Source organism: Callorhinchus milii, unplaced genomic scaffold (assembly GCF_018977255.1).
Source record: "Callorhinchus milii isolate IMCB2004 unplaced genomic scaffold, IMCB_Cmil_1.0 Scaffold5, whole genome shotgun sequence".
NCBI lineage: Eukaryota > Metazoa > Chordata > Chondrichthyes > Chimaeriformes > Callorhinchidae > Callorhinchus > Callorhinchus milii.
Window position 1 is genome coordinate 16163656 of NW_024704746.1, and position 17465 is coordinate 16181120.

The following is a 17465-nucleotide window of genomic DNA, read 5'->3' on the forward strand; positions in this document are numbered from 1 at the left end:
CTTTACAGGGGTCCTGGACCAAATGTAGCACTTCAGCTGAGCACAGGCTCCTGGGAACTGCCCAGGTTTTATTACTCAACTGCTCATTGGGTCATGGGAGAGGGGGAGGAGGAGAAGAGTCCCTCCTGCAATGCCTCGCTAGCTCAGTATGTTCTCCAACCAAGAAAAGCGCTGATGTGACTGCATACTGCAGTGTCAACTGGTGCCATTAGTCATTTTGAATGCCACTGACAGCTATGAGGTAATTTTTTATAAAAGAATATGGTTCCTTTCAAACCTCCATCTCTTTGCTTCCATGGTGCATTCCCTGAAAAGCCTGTAATTTCTAAACATGGTCTACTTTACAATGAAGGTGCTTATTTTAAAATGCTGGCCAGTTCTATTGGCAAATTGGACAAGTTTTAAATGTTATCAAAAGATTGCTTTCATGCGATAAATGCCAAACTCTTCATTTTATTACCAACAGACTTTCTCAGACTTTATGCAAAAAAATTGATTTCTGTAATGTCATTTACACTCCCTCTTTGTTGAATGAGAATTGTACAAACAAATCAAATCTAGAACAAAATTGATTCTAAGAAAAACTAAACATAGGTATTTGAGTTGCAGCCTGGAAATCTAATTTCTATAGTAATAATAGTTACAGGGAATACATTTGCAAGCTGGATTTACTGTTGATTTAGAATTCCCTTATGTATTTCCTAATTTCGACATGAAGGAATATATCAATTTTCAGTAAAGGTTTGGAATCTACTACTTGCCCTTACTGGAAAATGATTGCTTTTTGTTTGTTTAACCCCTTAAGAGATATACAGTAATCGTGTTTCTGTGTCAAAATAATAGCTGACACAAAATTGTGTGGTTCCACACAAGAGTCTTCTAATGTGATTTTTGTTTCATATTTAAATTGCACTTGCATGGAATCCGAAAACCTGCTCAGAGCAGTTTTCACTGTTGTTTGTTTGCCTAATAATACAATCACTCACTTTACAGTAAAATCCTGTGAAGTGCTTTGAGACATTTTGTCAATGATATTAAATGCCCAGATCCTTATTATTTTATTACTATTAAAAGTGATCTTCTTCCAACATTTTAGTGATGCACTGGCAGATCCTCGTTAGCGACTCTGTGGCATTATCAGTAAATCCTATCGTGAAGCCTATTTATTCAATCCAATGTCTGGTTCACCACAGACTGCGCTTTGCGTTAACTGACCTCAGCTGGGTTGGCAGTAGCGATGCTTCAGTTGGTCTGATTGTGGCTGGGTAAGGTAGTGTTAAAAAAACAGCCTGTATTTCCGCTCATGGTTGCTACCAAGTGATCCTCACTGAAAAGAGCACTTGTGTGCACATTGAGTGAGCAACAATTCGAGCTGGCTCCAATGTGCCTCACATTTGGGTACCCTGCTGATATTTATTATTTGCCTCCGCGTGGGAAGAATTGACACTTAGATGATATCCTGGAGGGTGACCAGTGACCATGCAACCGTTTTCGTACGTGTGCTTTCGAAGGGTGTGTGTGTGTGCGCACGAATATCCATATTGCATGGTTTCCACCATATGCTTTGAAAGTTGTATAAGAGAGAGCTTCAGCTCTAATTTGCTTTTAGAACATGCGCTTCCGTAGTGTTGAGTTATGGTAATGCCCAGATATGTTGAAGCCTCTTTGGGTCTCTGTTCTGGAAAAAGATAATTTAGCGGCTGATTTCAGGATGTGGAGGGTGTTGTTATTTGTCCGTAAGAGCAAAATTATTTCAACTCTATTAGAAGAAATCAGTACAAATCAGGCCGCTTACAATGCCAAGTGAAAAAAGGCTACACTGCTACCAATTGCAGTCATCTTTTTAAAAGCAGAGTGTGAAATGCTCATTAAGTGGGGTTACAGCCTACTATCCTTCAAAGATGCTTTTTTCTGTCAGTTGCAGATTTATTAATCCTGATGGACAGAATTTGGGGTACACAATCAGCCATTCACTTACGAAAATGCAATTTTATGTTGTGAAAAATATCTGGCCATCTCCCATCATTTGCAGGAAGCGAACTGTGTTTATTGTTGGCCTTGAGTATTTTAACCTCCTTATCACATATCCCCTCATATTTATGTCATTCCATTATTAATTCATGAGCTGGCGTGGATGAGGTGAAGACACCACTTACAGTTGTTCGGAAATTATGCTTATGATTAGGAACATAAAAATCATTTGAAGTTATCTGTAAATGGAATTTTCAAATCTGATGCACTCTAATCCACTTCACTCACAATGAAGTGTCAGTGCTATTACTTATGATGTGCAATCCTGAAAACTAGTTACATTTGTTTCAGAACACAAGTGCACCATTTGAGCAACACAAAAGATTCAATCCATTTCTTTAGTCCTGAGTGTTATGTGAGTTGGATAAAATGTTTGTAAATAGTTCCACTTAACATTCTTGAGAGCATTTGAAGCTATTAATTGTTTTAGCTGAGACCACCCAAAAGGCTTAGAAATCGTGGTAACAATTTCAGTGGTCCAGCGTATTTCCTTTATGAAATGATCTTTTACTGCAGTTTGTTTTGGCGAGCAGAAAGACATCACATGATGTTGTAGGAGCTGGAATAAATGAGGCAGGCGTGTAAATGAGTCATCATTGATTTCATGTAAAAATGCCTCAAGGGGTTTTCCTTTCTAGCGCAACAGACTTAATCTGGCATAAAGTTTCATTTTGCTTTGTTTTGTCACCAAATGTCTACCGTCCACTCCTGTCCTGGAGGCGTTTTGACTTCTTTTGCTGGGTATTGTGTCCCTAGGCATCAGGCGAGCTCCGCTAACACACCCTGTTGGTAATTCTTAATATGTGAGCGTTTGTGGCGAGTGCTGGCTGATATTTGTCTGTGGGGATGATCCCAGCAAAATCCAATCCTGCCCTTTCACAAAGTCTGCACACACCGGCAACTCCAGACACTGAGTAACGCCCAGGAATGAGAACTTTCCTGATTATTTCCATCCCTAACCCAGAGCCCTATAGTGAGCATCTAGTATCACCCCAGCTGAGATCAACTAACTCAACACAGATCAGATATTGAACCTGGGACCTTCTGGGTGTGTAGACCTCAGCCAGTTACTGAATAAATTCTCTGAGCCATTGAGGGAAACCAGATTGCATTTTAGTCACTGAGCACATTGTGCCGAATCGATTTGAGATGGTGAAGAATCAGGTACTGGTATTAAGGGATCTGGAAAAAGAGCGGAGAAATGGGATTAAAAATATAAAGAGCCACTATAATCTAATAGAAAAATGCTCGGCAGGCTCAATGACCAGCCCCTTTTTTCTGTGCTTTTTGTCTTTAAATGTGGGGCCCCAACAGATCTCAGTTCTGTTCTTTCAATTCCTGGCTAAAAATAGCCTTTAGGAATCCCACCTTTTTTCACTTAATATCTTGGCAAGCCTTGGCCAAGATTTCCCTTTTAACCTCCCACAACCCTATTATGGGACAGATCCTGGATCATTATTAGTTCATTTGGAAGCCATATGTGTACACTATGAGGCAATCTGAATATTGATTTGTTGAATCGCTGGTAAGAGTGATTTATGAGCCAAAGTTTCGGAGCAGCCAGGCGAATGCTGCAGAGATTACAATTTCAGCTGCTATTGATTTCATGTCATATTTCACTGCACAGGGATTATACTGTAATCACAGTTTTTATCATTAACACAAAACTTTGAACATACAACGTTAGAAGAGTAACTAAACATTAAGATGTGATGTTGCGAGCTTGTCTGTTTATTCATGGGGAAAATGAATTCCAATTACACTGCTGGCAGAAAGCGTTGGGGTTAGATCTGAGAGCTGATGTGTTTATCAAATTGTACTTATTCTAAGGGTTACAAAAAGGAAGTAGAAGATGGCATTGTGTGCCAACTCTAAGACCCTGGATTACTGGTGTTTACTGATCTATCTCCTCTGCTGTGCTGAAAACTGGAGTTATATTAGCTTGTCAGCTGCAGATGTCAGTTTTTAGCCTCTCTTCCCCCTTCCATTCCCTTCTCTCCCTCTCATGTATCGAGCAAAGAGAGGTCATACAACATGTCAGCAGCAAGAATGCATCAAGTCAGCTGCAGGCATTTCAGTGCCATATCTATCCCCATGGAAGAGGCACAACTGATCACAGTGACTGCCATTTGTCTGTGGTAACTTAAAGGAATTCTCTACTGCTCACCAAAGCTAAAAAGAAAAAGAAATGACATAACATCCTAAACTAAAATGAGGCTTCTAAAGCCTGTCAAGACTGTCATCACGCAGTGCGCTTCAGCTACAAGACTGCAGTGTCATTGGATTTAAGATTTGTGTTGTTCTCGGTAAGGGCATGCTGAGATCTGTAACAATTGCTGTCTTTGTACTGCGCGGATGGAATAGGCACATTACTATTTAAAATAGTCTTTTTTTTCTATCTCCAAGAGGAAGATCGAGCTTTTCCTGGACGATTATTAAAGCACTTTTTAAGATTCTAGCTTCATGTGGGTTGCGCGCGTCTGCGGAAAGAAACAGAGGCCAGGGAATGTTCAGTCAGTGAAGAAAATGGAAACCAGATTCATTGAAAAGTTTTGCGCTGCTCCATGTGTTCTGCAGCTTGCGAGCTTAGGTCAGGAAATATGAAACAGCTCGACGTGCCACGGTGACAGCAGGCTGATTGCAGCTTTAACTTGCAGGGAGTCAGTCACCAGTGAAATGGCCGAGTTAGAAACGTGTGAGGAAGTTGACCCGATTGTTCAATGAATAAATACATCCGAGAGCTGTGGAGAGCAAGAGAGATGGCTGCGGGAGCCTAGTTTGATTGGGAGCTTGTGACCGTCATTGGTTTTGAGCAGGTGGATTACCCTGTCAAGTACTTGCGTGACAGGTTCAAAAATGGGAAAAGTGAAGATGAGAGCCTTGTACTAATAGAACAAAGTGAGCATTTGGAAATGCTCCATGCTGACTGGCTCCCAGAGGCCCTCTGTCCTCCGTCCCTAATCTATAGCTGTCTATCTTGGGCAAAAAGTGTCGCCATGCAGGGACAGAGTATCTACGGTTGACAGAACAGATGGCTAGCATCGAAAAAATGATCGGTGTCATCGAGGATTAGTGTTGCGCATGTTTTGGAGCTCCACTATAGAATTTAGAGTAAAGGAGGCTAAGGGTTATATTTATGCATTCATACTTGGGGGCTGTCATTTATCATTTGTTATGTAACTGTATTTGCCTTGTAACTCTTGTTACTCTGTTAAATCTGTGGGGAAAAAGCTTTTGATATCTTTTAGCTGTTTATATTCACAGTACATGTATACCTGTCTCATGCTGTTCCAGACTTCACTGTACCATTTGATGTATCGCTTCACAGAGAAAACCCAGCTGAGTGCCTAGAAATGGCTTTTTTTATTTTAAGACTGAGTCACCTTGGTCAAGCTATGCACTTACTACTATTCACCTTGCCAATGTTTCAAACTTTCATCAGGCCATGCTTTATCTGTGATTTGGGGCCAATAGATTAAACAGTGATACACAAGAATTCAAAACCCGAACAGAACAGCACAGGCACAAACAAAAATATTTTTAATTTCAAGCTTTATTTGCCAACCGTCTTGGGGAATTCCTGATGGTACCTTCATCAGCAGCCTGGCTCAGTGGTAGCACTCTCGCCTCTGGGTCAGAAGGTTGTGGGTTCAAGCCCCACATTGGGACTTGCGCTCACATACAGTAAGATGACACTCGAATGCAGTGCTCAAAGGTTGCATTTTTGGAAGTGTCATCCTTTGGATGAGTCTTTAAACCAAGGTCCCATCTGTCTTTTTCGATGGACTTTTCAAGCACTTTGGGATACTACCTTGCGAGAGGGGCGCTACCTAATTGTAAGTTGTTGTTAAAGATACCATACTGTTGTTGATAGTTACTACTATTCAAAATGAGGAGGGAGTTTCTCCCAGTGTCCTGGCCAGCAATCCCCCAAATAAAATCAGTCACTCATTCCATGGCTGTTTATGGGACATTGCTTCGACGTAATTGGGCTTTTGCCTGCAAAATACACGTTGACTATACTTCGTAGTAAATCCTGCAAAGCGCTTTGGGATGTTCTCCCGACTTGAAAGGCCCTATACTAAATGCAAGGATTATTATTAAAGATTATTGCCATCTTTATTGTAAGCCGCTTGCTTCCTGGATCTCAGTTGTCTTTGATTTTGGTCAATTGATTCTTCCTCTCTTCGCGGACAGTTGGAATTTTCTATTTCCAAGAGGAATAAATTCAAAATCAAGCTTGGCTGAGATTTGGGAATTGACTGGAACCAAATCAAAGGCCAATTCTCCTCAGCTGTGACTCAGTTGGCGGGTAGTAAATTTCATAACGCAAAGCTGTTTGTATTGAGATTCAATACCATAATCTAAGACCACTATACAAATCTGCATGCACAGGTTGAGTGAGCTACCTTTTATTTTATCAGGTCTTCGTGCAATAATTTCATGGAGGTCATTTACTTGAATTTATTTTTTACAACTTTTCCTGTGGTTCAATTTGGCAGATTCACAACCAGTTATGGAACTGATCAATACAAGCCAGAAAGTTCCCACCTGGTTCAATCACATAAACCCAGATTTACAAGATGTTGAGTCCATTCTCTCTTTAATCTTCTTCCCTCTTCTGATATAGACACCTACTTCTGCTGGATTACAGTACCATACGTGCTACCTATCCCTCAGTACCTTACACAAGCACTCATTATAATTTATAATAATGTTAAGTGATAATTAATCTTATATTTAATATTCTTTGTATTTGATATTGCATCTACAACGTCAAAACATCTTAAAGTAGTTCAGAGGTAATTGTTGTCAAGTGTAGTAACTATAGGAAACCATTGCAGCCAATTTTGCACAATAATGTTTCACAAACTGCCATAAATAAACAACTTATTTGAAGAATTTTTGGCCAAACATTCATGACCATAAACATTAGACTTTTTGGATCTGTGTGACTGTTTCACACTGGACTATGGCTTTACCAACTGGTATTTTCCCATTGTATGAGTCCTACTTTGTTTGATCAGCAATATGCTTAGAAGTAAAAATAAGGCATGCCAGTAATGGCTGAACCACCGACTACTCCCATGTTCTGCCAAAACCTCTGCACGCTATTGTGCTCATGTCCAGGTTGTGTGACACAACGTGTGAATGCAGAGCTGTCCTTCGAGTTTACCCTGTGACCGGTGAAATTGAATTGCTTTGAATAAAGTCGTTAAACTGAGTTCCTGTTCAGGTGAACATTAATGATCCCATAGCACTGTTAGAACAGAGAACAGAGTTTCTTTCTCCCAGTATCCTGGTCAACAGTCCCCCCAAATAAAATTGGTCATTCATTCTATAGCAGTTTGTGGGACACTGCTGTATGCAATTGGCTGCTGCGTTTTGCCCACAAAATATACAGTCAATCCACTTTACAATATATTCTGTGAAGCGCTTTGAGACGTCTTAATGACATGATAAGGCGCTATATCAAATGCAAGGATTATTCTTATATAATTATAATGTCACCCTTAGATGTGTGGGTTGCCTCGTGGGTGTGGCCTGGGCATGAGAAGTATTGTTAAAGATCTGTGTTTGTCAGCTGTAGAGCAAATGCTTTCCAAGTGACTCTAAACCAGTTCAAGTTGTTGGTTTAATTCCCTAAAAGAAGTAATTGATGACTTGATGTCCAAGTTCACACTAAGACTCAATTATTCATTGATCGTTGTCTCCTCTGAAGGGGTCGCTGGTATTTACCTCTGCACAGATTGAAAACGCGAGGCTTTGTGTTCTTCCTTTCTGTTTTATATATTTTTCCATCTTGTTGCTTCACAAAACAAAAATGCTGCCAAATGTTTGATTGCTTTGGCAAGCGAAGGAAGCTTGTTGTTTCTACAGTTGTATGTGTGCATACAAAAAGGCTGAAGTGGTGATGCATGGAACTGCAGTGGGCTTCCCTGTTCCTTCCTCCCTCACTCCACAATACTGGTGTGAGAAAGTCGGGGAAACTGACCCAGAATTAAGTTTAGGGGTTGTAACTGCAATATGAATGGAGTGACTGGATCACTAAAATTTATACCCCTGTAAAATGTGCTTATTTTGATGTTCGTGGCAAATCTTCAGAAGTCGATAGATGTGCAATTTTATTTTATAATTAGACAGTATAGATCCTTCAGTACAGTACCTGAAGGCATCAAAAGGTGTTCACTCTTTATATTGTTCACATGAAACTGATTTATATACAGTTCCCTTTAAGAAGTATGATGGACATCAAGCAGTCTTGCTTTCGCAGAGGACCTTCTTTTAACTGGAACACATTTTCGCCGCACGACTTCCCCTGTGTAGTTTCTCTAACTCCTACTTTCATGTTATCTTTGTTGTTTGTTTTGACTTACTTATTTGCTCGGGTCAGTGAGGTTGGTGTGCAACAATGCAAGCAGTTTGGAAGAGAGACCAGTTAGGGGAAACAAGCAAGTCAGTCTAAATACACAGTGAGGGATCAGGTTGCAGTCGAAACTTCCTAAGTAGTTGCACTCTGTGATATCTGATCAGCTTTCTGCCTGTAAAATGCTCAATAAGCAAAAGAATTGATGCCAGGCAGTCGATGGTGGTCGACAAAAGCCAGGTCATTGGGACTGAAATAACAGCGATAATCCACCTTTTAGATCTGCTCAGCGGCAACCTGATATTCTTTACCTGTTTGTTTATTTGTTTGCTAGACTTGCTGTCTTTGTAGCCGTTTCAGTCCCAATTACATGGTCTGAAAACCAATTCTGTCATCAGTGTCTGGGCACCACAAAAGAAGGCGTCTCCTTCAGTTGGAGGCAAGAAAGTTCCCTAAGCATTTGCAATGGCCACGGAGTTATTTTCACGTATATCTATTCAGGGGAGTCATTGTTTTTTAAAAAATACTTGGACAATTTAATCAATATCACTTCTTACTGTTATGCTGAGGTAAATATTTACTATTTTAGGTGTGCGTTTTCAAAAAAAGATACAACTTTTTAACGCTGTTTAACTGTGCACTTCACTTTGCAAAGTGAATTGGATTTAATTATGTTTCATAGACTAAGCATTGTTAATGATGGATTGTATTATTTTCTTTTTTTAGACATGAAGTATAATGATGCAGACCACTAGCATCAGTCGTACCGAACATCAGTAACCAGATGTATTAAACAGTACCTGACAAAAGACGTAAAAGGAGAGAAGATGTTGTTTTCTGACTGGAAGCTTTGGACCCTGTCGTGGCTTATTGTCTTAGGTGGATGTTTACCCTTTACAAAAGGTAAGAAGCATCTTAGTGTTCAAAGTCAGACAGTTTTGAAAGCGAGTTGCGGATCTCGTTTAAATGGACAACGCGTTTGTGAAACTGTCTTCATGTATTATCTTTTCCTTTCGCTTAAGTTTTTTTTATGAACAATTATAGCAGGTGGCAATTCAAAAGAATCCTTCGAAAACTGAGACCTCAAGGTTCACACTTTTCTAGCATTTTTATAAGTGGAACATGTTTCAATGTCTCCCCCTTTTGATGGACTCTTTCTATGGCTTCCCAAATCCGTGCTCTAAAGTATGTGATTTTTTTTGAAAGAGACAAGATCGTCAAACATGCTTGAGTGAATACCTCGCCGAGAGCAGCTTAATTTCACCAATTATATTTTCAGTTTGAATTTCCGATCCTTAATTACCAACAGTAAAATGACAGGGTTTCTGTTATGATGTTGTTTGTCTGAGAACACAAGGTGTAGAAAGTGACAATTCTAGTTATTTGTTTGACAAAGTTGAGGATATTGATGCTGTTAAATGGAATATTCTTCTGCTGTGAGTGCTCATTGTCAGCATTCAAGAACCCCTATCGAGTATGAACACATAAAGAGAGGATAGGAGCACACTGAATTCCAATAATTTGACTTAACCTCAATTCTCAAAGAGGTTCATCTTCATTAGTGTGAAATCTTTCACTTCCCATATACTGCCCATATACTGAGTGAGATTATGTACTTAGTGCCAAATGTTGCAAACTTGCAGACATCTCTGTTTTGTAGGTTCTCGACAACTTAGGCCAAACTGGCCAGATTGCTTTCACTCTCGACTTTTACAGAGGAGACGTTTATCCTTTCAGTTTAAATTGGATCAAATGGTGATCCCAGCAGTGAAAGGCAAATGAGCAATCCCACTGCAGATTCTGTTAAATTGACACCTTAATAAATTGGGCTTTTTTTCTGCCCCTCAAACAGATTTTAACCAAACTTCCAGTTGGAATTGCCTTTCCCCCAACATTTGTACAATTTATAAATGCACAGGTGTCATGTCATTAACTTAAATAATAATAATAATCCTTGTATTTGTTATAGCGCCTTATCACGTCTTCAAGACTCTCAAAGCGTTTCACATAATATACTGTGAAGTGAATTGACTTTATATTTTGTAGTTGAAACATGCATTCTGTATGCTGCACTCTCTTCCACTCACTGCATGATGGATTCTAAGTATTTTAATATTTGATCAACTGCATCCATGCAGTTGCCAGCCTGCATTGCTTCTGATCATCTCGAGGCTGGAATGCCTGACAGCAGTGCCAGTAAGCCCAGGTCCACTTCCCTGCTGGCTAAATAGATTATTATTTAGAAAAAGGAGGTCCAAATGCCTTGCTTTGTTTGAAGCCTTTGGGATAGCTGATTTGATTTAGAATGAATATAGACAGAAGGTCTCTGCTGAGTGCAAACTGCCGGTAATGTCATAGGACTACTTTATAGATGAACATGACAGTGGCAGGCATCTTGTGGTGGTTTTTTTTTTGCCATGTTGATTCTTGAATCAGCAGCATTGTGCATTGGGCTGTTGTTATTTTGTATGTTTTGTTCCATTGAGTGTGTGGATAAGAATACTGAAAGCTCCAAGGGCCCTTCACAAAGTTCTTATGTGGTTTCATTACATGGTACTTTTTGCTTCATTAGGGAGCATATGTTTTTGCCTGTGCTCTATCTTTTGTCACTTTGAACAAGAATTCTTATTTTAACTTGCCTTTGTATGGAAGCCAAATCTCTTAAGAAACAGGGAAAAAAAAGTATGCTGTGGGCAGCCCTTAGTTAAATGTGGAAAAGCTAATTGGTCCTGGGATTTTCCACTGTGCTGTATGAAGGATTGTCAGGTCTGCGTTCTTCAATTATCCCCTTGTAAAGTGGGGCGGGAGTATTCTGCAATGAGGGATGTTGTGATAATCGTGCTTTGTTTTTATGGGTCTCTATCTGGGTTGAAGTTAAATGTTAGTTCACATTTCAAAAGTCATAAGTGACAGCTAATACGGTGGAAAAAAACACTTCTCTAACAATGCTTTCTCAGAACACAGGCTTTTATGGCTTTGCTCGCTTCCCAGTGAATGACTTCTCCCAGTAGTAAATAAGTCTACTTAAAGTCATGTATGAATAAGTGAAAACGACAATCAAATTCCATCGGCTACAGAATTGGATTAGTGTGTTCCAAGCTCTTGATACCAGAAAATGCATGTGAATGCAGCTGCACGCTTATGCCTGCAGAAAGGTAATAAATAATTACATATTAGTGGAACGGCTGCTGGAGTTGTGAATGCAGATTTGCTATTGACTTATCTCAGCTCAAAATATTTAATATCTTCCATGCTTATGTTCTGAAGAATTTAAAGCTTCATGCCTCCACAATTGTGCCTTAAGTTAAAAGGCTCATCTATCTCATAGGATACTCTTGTCTTAAATTGCTGCACACACCCAGAGAGAATCTAATTAGCTACTTCCTTACAGGTACCTACTGTTGAAACGTTATACTTTGTACCTTTAAGTTTTAAAATCGCCCACAAATCACAGTCACTTTGAAGCGCTTTGGGATGCCTTCCTGACATGAAAGCGCTACACCAAATGTAAGAATGATTATTATTATTATTGCATTTCTGAAGGTGATAGAATAGATTAATCCTACCATCAGCAGGTTGATACCCATAAACATACAGTGGAAATATTCAGGAAATGTATACTTGGAGTAACTAAGTCCAAGATGTATTTGGACATATCAATCAAATTAAGGTTTTTAAGCATTTTTCTTGCTTAAAATATTGCAAGAAATCGTTCTAAAAATTAGATAACTGAATGCTCAACAATCCACCACCCCCCACCCCCCGATCCACAACAGTTCTTGGGTGCGATTTCGCAGGGTTGAACCCTAGTCTGTGCTGATCACAACTGAGGCAAGAGTAGGATAGGGCCCCTGCGCTAAGGAGAGGGGAAGAATCAGCCAGGTGTCCTTTTTCCTGATGACGATCAAGAGAATATCTTCTGTAAAGTATACTCCTGGACTTGGAGTTAGGTGAGAATAAGTTTTGGGTGTGTTACTCCTCTTCGTTAAACTGCAACTTTGTTCACAAATGCTATCTACTCTGGGATATTTCTGAAGAATGACTAAAGTGCTGAGTGAGGTATCAGTGTGCTGCTGGAAATGGCAAAAGAGGGTGAAATTGAGGGGGATATTTATACACAATAACATTCTTATTGACCCAAAATACAAAATCGATTCTTATTTCTTTCACCTAAGTGCATAGTATTGCCAATAATGATGCATTTGTTTCAAGCTTATCAATGAGTGCAGCAGATGGAAGCACCTTCCCCCACTCCCCCCTGTTTTATGTTGATGGGTTATTGGTTGGTGTGGTTGCGCTCCTCATGCTATTCATCATGAATGATTGATAGAATTGACTGTAAGTAGGTGAAAATTCACAGTAATTGTCTTATATTGAATGCAGCAAGCCTTGTTGCACTAATTTTAGACTTACTGTGGTGTGTGTACAGTTAATAAACTCCCCTCACATCTATTTTTATTGCAGAAGAAAAATCTATTGGTAACTCAGCATTATGTGCAGGCTTACGTACATTTTGTTGTATGATACTAATCCCAAATTATTTTCAGCAAGAAAACTACTTGCATTCAGCTCAATGCAATCCTGTACTATACTGGTACTTTTAGAAGGTGAATATAGGAAGAGGAGACCATCCAGCACATTGAGCTTGTTTTGACAGTTTATTAGATTATGATGTGAAGGTGTTCCTCATTCACTGTCATTCAAGGGCAGAAATCTAAAGGTTGCTGATTAGTTGGACTCTTGCCTCTGGGTCAGAAGATTGTGGGTTCAAGTTCCATGTCAGGATGTTGACCTCACAGTCCAATATGGTGCTTGGGGCGTGCTGCATTGTCAGAGGTGCCATTTATCAGTTCAGATATGAAGCTGAAAGTCCCGTATGCCTTTGGGGGTGATTATGTGATAAAAGCCCTGCCCAAGTTATCACCAAATTATAGAAACCACAGATTGCACATTGAAATCTAGGAATGTACTGAATTAGTTGATTCCAGCCAGAACAGCAGCCAGGGCTTGTAAATTGACCTAATCGCCTTTGGGCTGTGCAATGGTGAAATGGCCAGGAATCTTGTTCCTAATTGTTATTCAGTAACCGTGGGTGCAAAGTGCTCACATGTGAACATCTGGTGAGGGCAGGATTGGGTTCGACTCTGATGGCTCTACTGTTGAGTAGTCGAATAACCAACACTGCCTTGGTTCAAATATGAAAAATGGCCATGAGGACGAGGTAGCAAAGGCCAAATGTCTTGGAATTATACCTTAACGAAAGAGGGGAGAAGAGAGAGAAAACTGATCTGCACAAAAAAGGAGTTAGTTATAGCAGCTAATAAGTGAGCAGTCCAGTAATAAACAGTATTGCTTTTATATAATGGATTGATCCAAAGGCAGGAGAGTTTGACTGAAGTGGGCGTGCTGACTTTTCATGCCCTCCCCAACTTTTCATCCATGGTCTTTCCTTCTGAACTTTACAAAGTAGGTGGGATGACATCAGCTGCAACATGCATGTGCAAAATATTAGATGTTTATTCTCCCCTTCATTTGCGCCTCTGCCAACAAAAACAACAGCAGAACAACAGGAGGTTTGCCTGAAAAGTGTCAGGCATCTCCTGACCTTGAAGCAATCTCCGTTGAATTTACGGGAGGTGTGAAAGATACAGTACGCTAGATAAATGCCGATATCTACATGATGTCCATTGTGCATTTGTTATTGTTTGAGAACTTTTTCTATGTGTTTAAAAACGTTTTTCAAAAAGCGCTTACAGCTTCAGGCTGAAAGTAGTGGTTTGTTTTTCTAAAGTTTTTTCTCAGCTATTGTACTGTCTATTTGAAAATAAGCACAAAATAACAATGGAACAAACTTACCAATGTTTCAAAATTATTACATTGTCTCCATCACAATAGTTTTTTTTAATTCAGCATATCGCTTGGCAATCTATTAACAGAGACCTGCGCTGTTAGAATTGATCTTTTGTCAATCACTGCACATTGGACCATTAGTCCAATTGGACCATTAGTCCAATGTGGAAAATGTCAATTTTGCAGCTGGAAAGTATCCCATTAATGAACTCTTTTATGGGCATCAAAATTTGTCTTTGGAGTCTGCTAACTGGTACTAATATTGGGGGGAAAAAAGTACTGTTTGCGCACTGCACCTCACCGCCCTTTTGTAAACAAGGCCTGCCTCATGATATTATTGGTCAGTCATTGATTTGGGATCAAGCATTTTAGGAACAAAAAATATGAGTTGGGAGAGTGGTGCAGCGAGCTAGCCTGGGACTTGGGTTTGAATCTGACCTGATGAGATGAAAAAATCCTCTCTCTGCTGGATCTAAGTGCCCTATTTAAAATAAACTCCCTGTGGGTGTGGGCTCACAGCAAGCAACTGACTCTCAATTTGGTGCATTCTCACTCTGTGTTGGGTTGGCGGGGGAATCAAACTAGATAATATTTTCATGTCCGAGCTTAAAGCGCATTGCTGGGCAGAGTAGAGTTTCCCTTTCCCACATGCAATGATTTTCCACGAGTACCCAACCCTGGGTAGCAATGTGGAAAATACATTCTCACTGAATTGTCTTTCTTCGTGTTAAGCTGCATCAAATTCACCTTGTATATAACTGTCATTATGTTCTGCTTCAACACAATCTATTACCCCGGAATGCATACAACAACCACTGGTGCTTACATAGCATCATAGAGCTTACTCTATGCAGGGTAGCGTCTCGGAGTGCTTAACAGTGGCAGAACCTGACTCCAGGCTGGCGGTGGAGAGATAGCCGTAAGCATGGTCAAAAAGCAAGGTTTTCAGGCAGGACTTGAAAAAGGTGGAGAGAGGGGGCAAGGTGGAGGCATAGTACTGAGTTCCTCCTTATTCGCCCATAAATATACAGTTAATTCACCTTACAGCATATTCTGTGAAGCGCTTTGAGACGTCGAGAAGACGTGAAAAGCCCTATATCAAATGTAAGGATTATTATTATTATTGACAAATCCCTTAGACGTAATGACTGTGTATCTAGGATTTCACATGTATTTAACCAATTCAGGTAAAAGTTACAAACCTAAATGACATCAGCTTATTGATTTCAGTGTTTTTCAATGTTCCCCATTTCTTGTTTTTCTGGATCTGCCTCTGGTTTACAGAAAAAGGTTGGCATAAACATATAACTCATTCTTTAAAGCATATTTAAATAGCTAAGATCTAAATGTGACGTTCTAAGTTTAAATCTCCCCCCCCAAAAAAAAAGATTTTCTATTGACAGAAGACAAGAAAGCAAATCTTTTGTGAGAAATGGTATACATTAGTAGTTTTTCACTGCTGTAGTTAACATGGTCTCATTACACATTGCTCTGTCTCCAGTCACTGCATTAGTAAATCCCTTACATGTTAAGCACTGACATGATTTACTGCTATTTCAATGTGTTCAAATAACCTTAAAGCAATTTCCTCTGCATTTAGAAATTAACATAAAGCTCCATATCTTCACTTGGAACAGAAGAGGAGCAGTGCGCACACTTTCAACACCCATTGAGCAGTCACAGGTTATCATAGCAGCTATCAAATTGCCATATTTTAAGCAGAATTTGGATAAATTAATAAAGACCTATTAAAATTTACATTCTATTGAAAGATTAGGCTGTGAAGCCATAGTTGTACTTTTCTGAATGACAGTTACACAGTGGATTTTTCGAATTCTGCCACAAAAAGGATAATTAATAATAATCCTAGCATTTGATGGAACGCTTTTGACGTCTTCCAGACATCTCAAAGCGCTTCACAGAATATACCATAAAGTGAATTGACTGTATATTTGTGGGCAAAACGCGGCAGCCAACGGCACACAGCAGTGTCCCCCAAACAGTCGTGGATTGAAGTGACCAATTTTGTTATTGTTTTCTTTCTTGAGGGATTATTATCAGGTGTGTGAAGTAAGGAAACTTGCCCAAGGTTTTGCCCTGCTGGGAATCGAACCCAGGTCTCTTGCTTGCGAGACGAGTGCTCTAACCGCTGAGCTACAGGACTCCACACAATTAAAATCTAGAGGAAATCAGATCCTCTCTGGCAAGGTGTGCTCCTGTATGCAATTAGCATTATAGCTCTGTACTCAAAAGCACCAAGACTTTAACTGTAAATAAAAACACATAAAAGGGAGAGGTATAGTATGTTATAAATATTTAAATGATTTAAGGTACAATTACACTTTCTAATGCAATGACACTTGTCCACTAGATGGACTACTACAGTCCGAAACTCCCAAATAATTCAAATTCAGTAGGATACATCTGACAACACAGTTCTTTCTGAAACTGCACAGTCTTTTACCACGTATTTGTTAATGACAGGAAATTTGTTAATCCTTTTGTTTAGAGCACATTACAAATAGACTTGGCTGAGGTATCAAATTGTCTGGCCCTTTGCTCGTGTTCTAATGCCATTCACAGCAGATTCTGAGCTCCAGCCTGTTATTTCCCATGGAGCCGGCCACAGAGTGCCATCACAGCATACTCTCCCCGGTGTTGTTAATCAGCAGATGCAGAAGATAAAATGACAGCAGTAGAAGCCCCTCAGCAACAAAAGATGGGATTAAGGTGTGACAGACTTGCTGATCTCTGATCCAATTACAGTCTTTAATCTCTCGGCATTCCTAATTAAAGTGCTAGATGGACTGAAAAAGAGGCCAAACTGAGAGAGAAAAACGAGTCAGGAGTATCCAAAATGTTTAAACAACACTTAGCACTTACCTGACAGAAGCTGCCCATCTGCATTAACTTTGATTACTTACTTTGCAGCCTTTTTAGGGTCCTACCCAAAGCGTTAACCTGTCTTTCCCTCTCTGATGTTGTTTAACCTGCAATGCATTTCCAGCAAGTTCTGTTTTAACTTCATTAGAGTTGTTGGCCTTATTCCATTTGACTCAGTTTGACTCAAGTTAATGTTGTGGTAAACAGGAGCATTATTTTATAGGGAACGTCTTCTCTGGGACTGATAGATTACTGACATAAACCTGGCCATTATAGATGTGTTTTGTGTTTGTTGAATGAGGATGATTGAATAAACAGAAGGTTTTTCCACCAG

The 17465-nt window shown here is 39.7% G+C and overlaps 1 protein-coding gene across 4 annotated transcripts in view; it reads left to right on the top strand.

The window, feature by feature from the left end:
* adgrl2a (adhesion G protein-coupled receptor L2a) overlaps positions 1-17465 on the top strand; it is a 258264-nt gene that overhangs the window by 118346 nt on the left and 122453 nt on the right. For all 4 annotated transcript variants that reach the window (XM_042334875.1, XM_007887235.2, XM_007887233.1 and 1 more), the window contains one exon: positions 9125-9301. In XM_042334875.1, the coding sequence (XP_042190809.1) occupies positions 9226-9301 (76 nt within the window). In that variant the 5' untranslated portion in view covers positions 9125-9225. The remainder of the gene's footprint in view (positions 1-9124; positions 9302-17465) is intronic.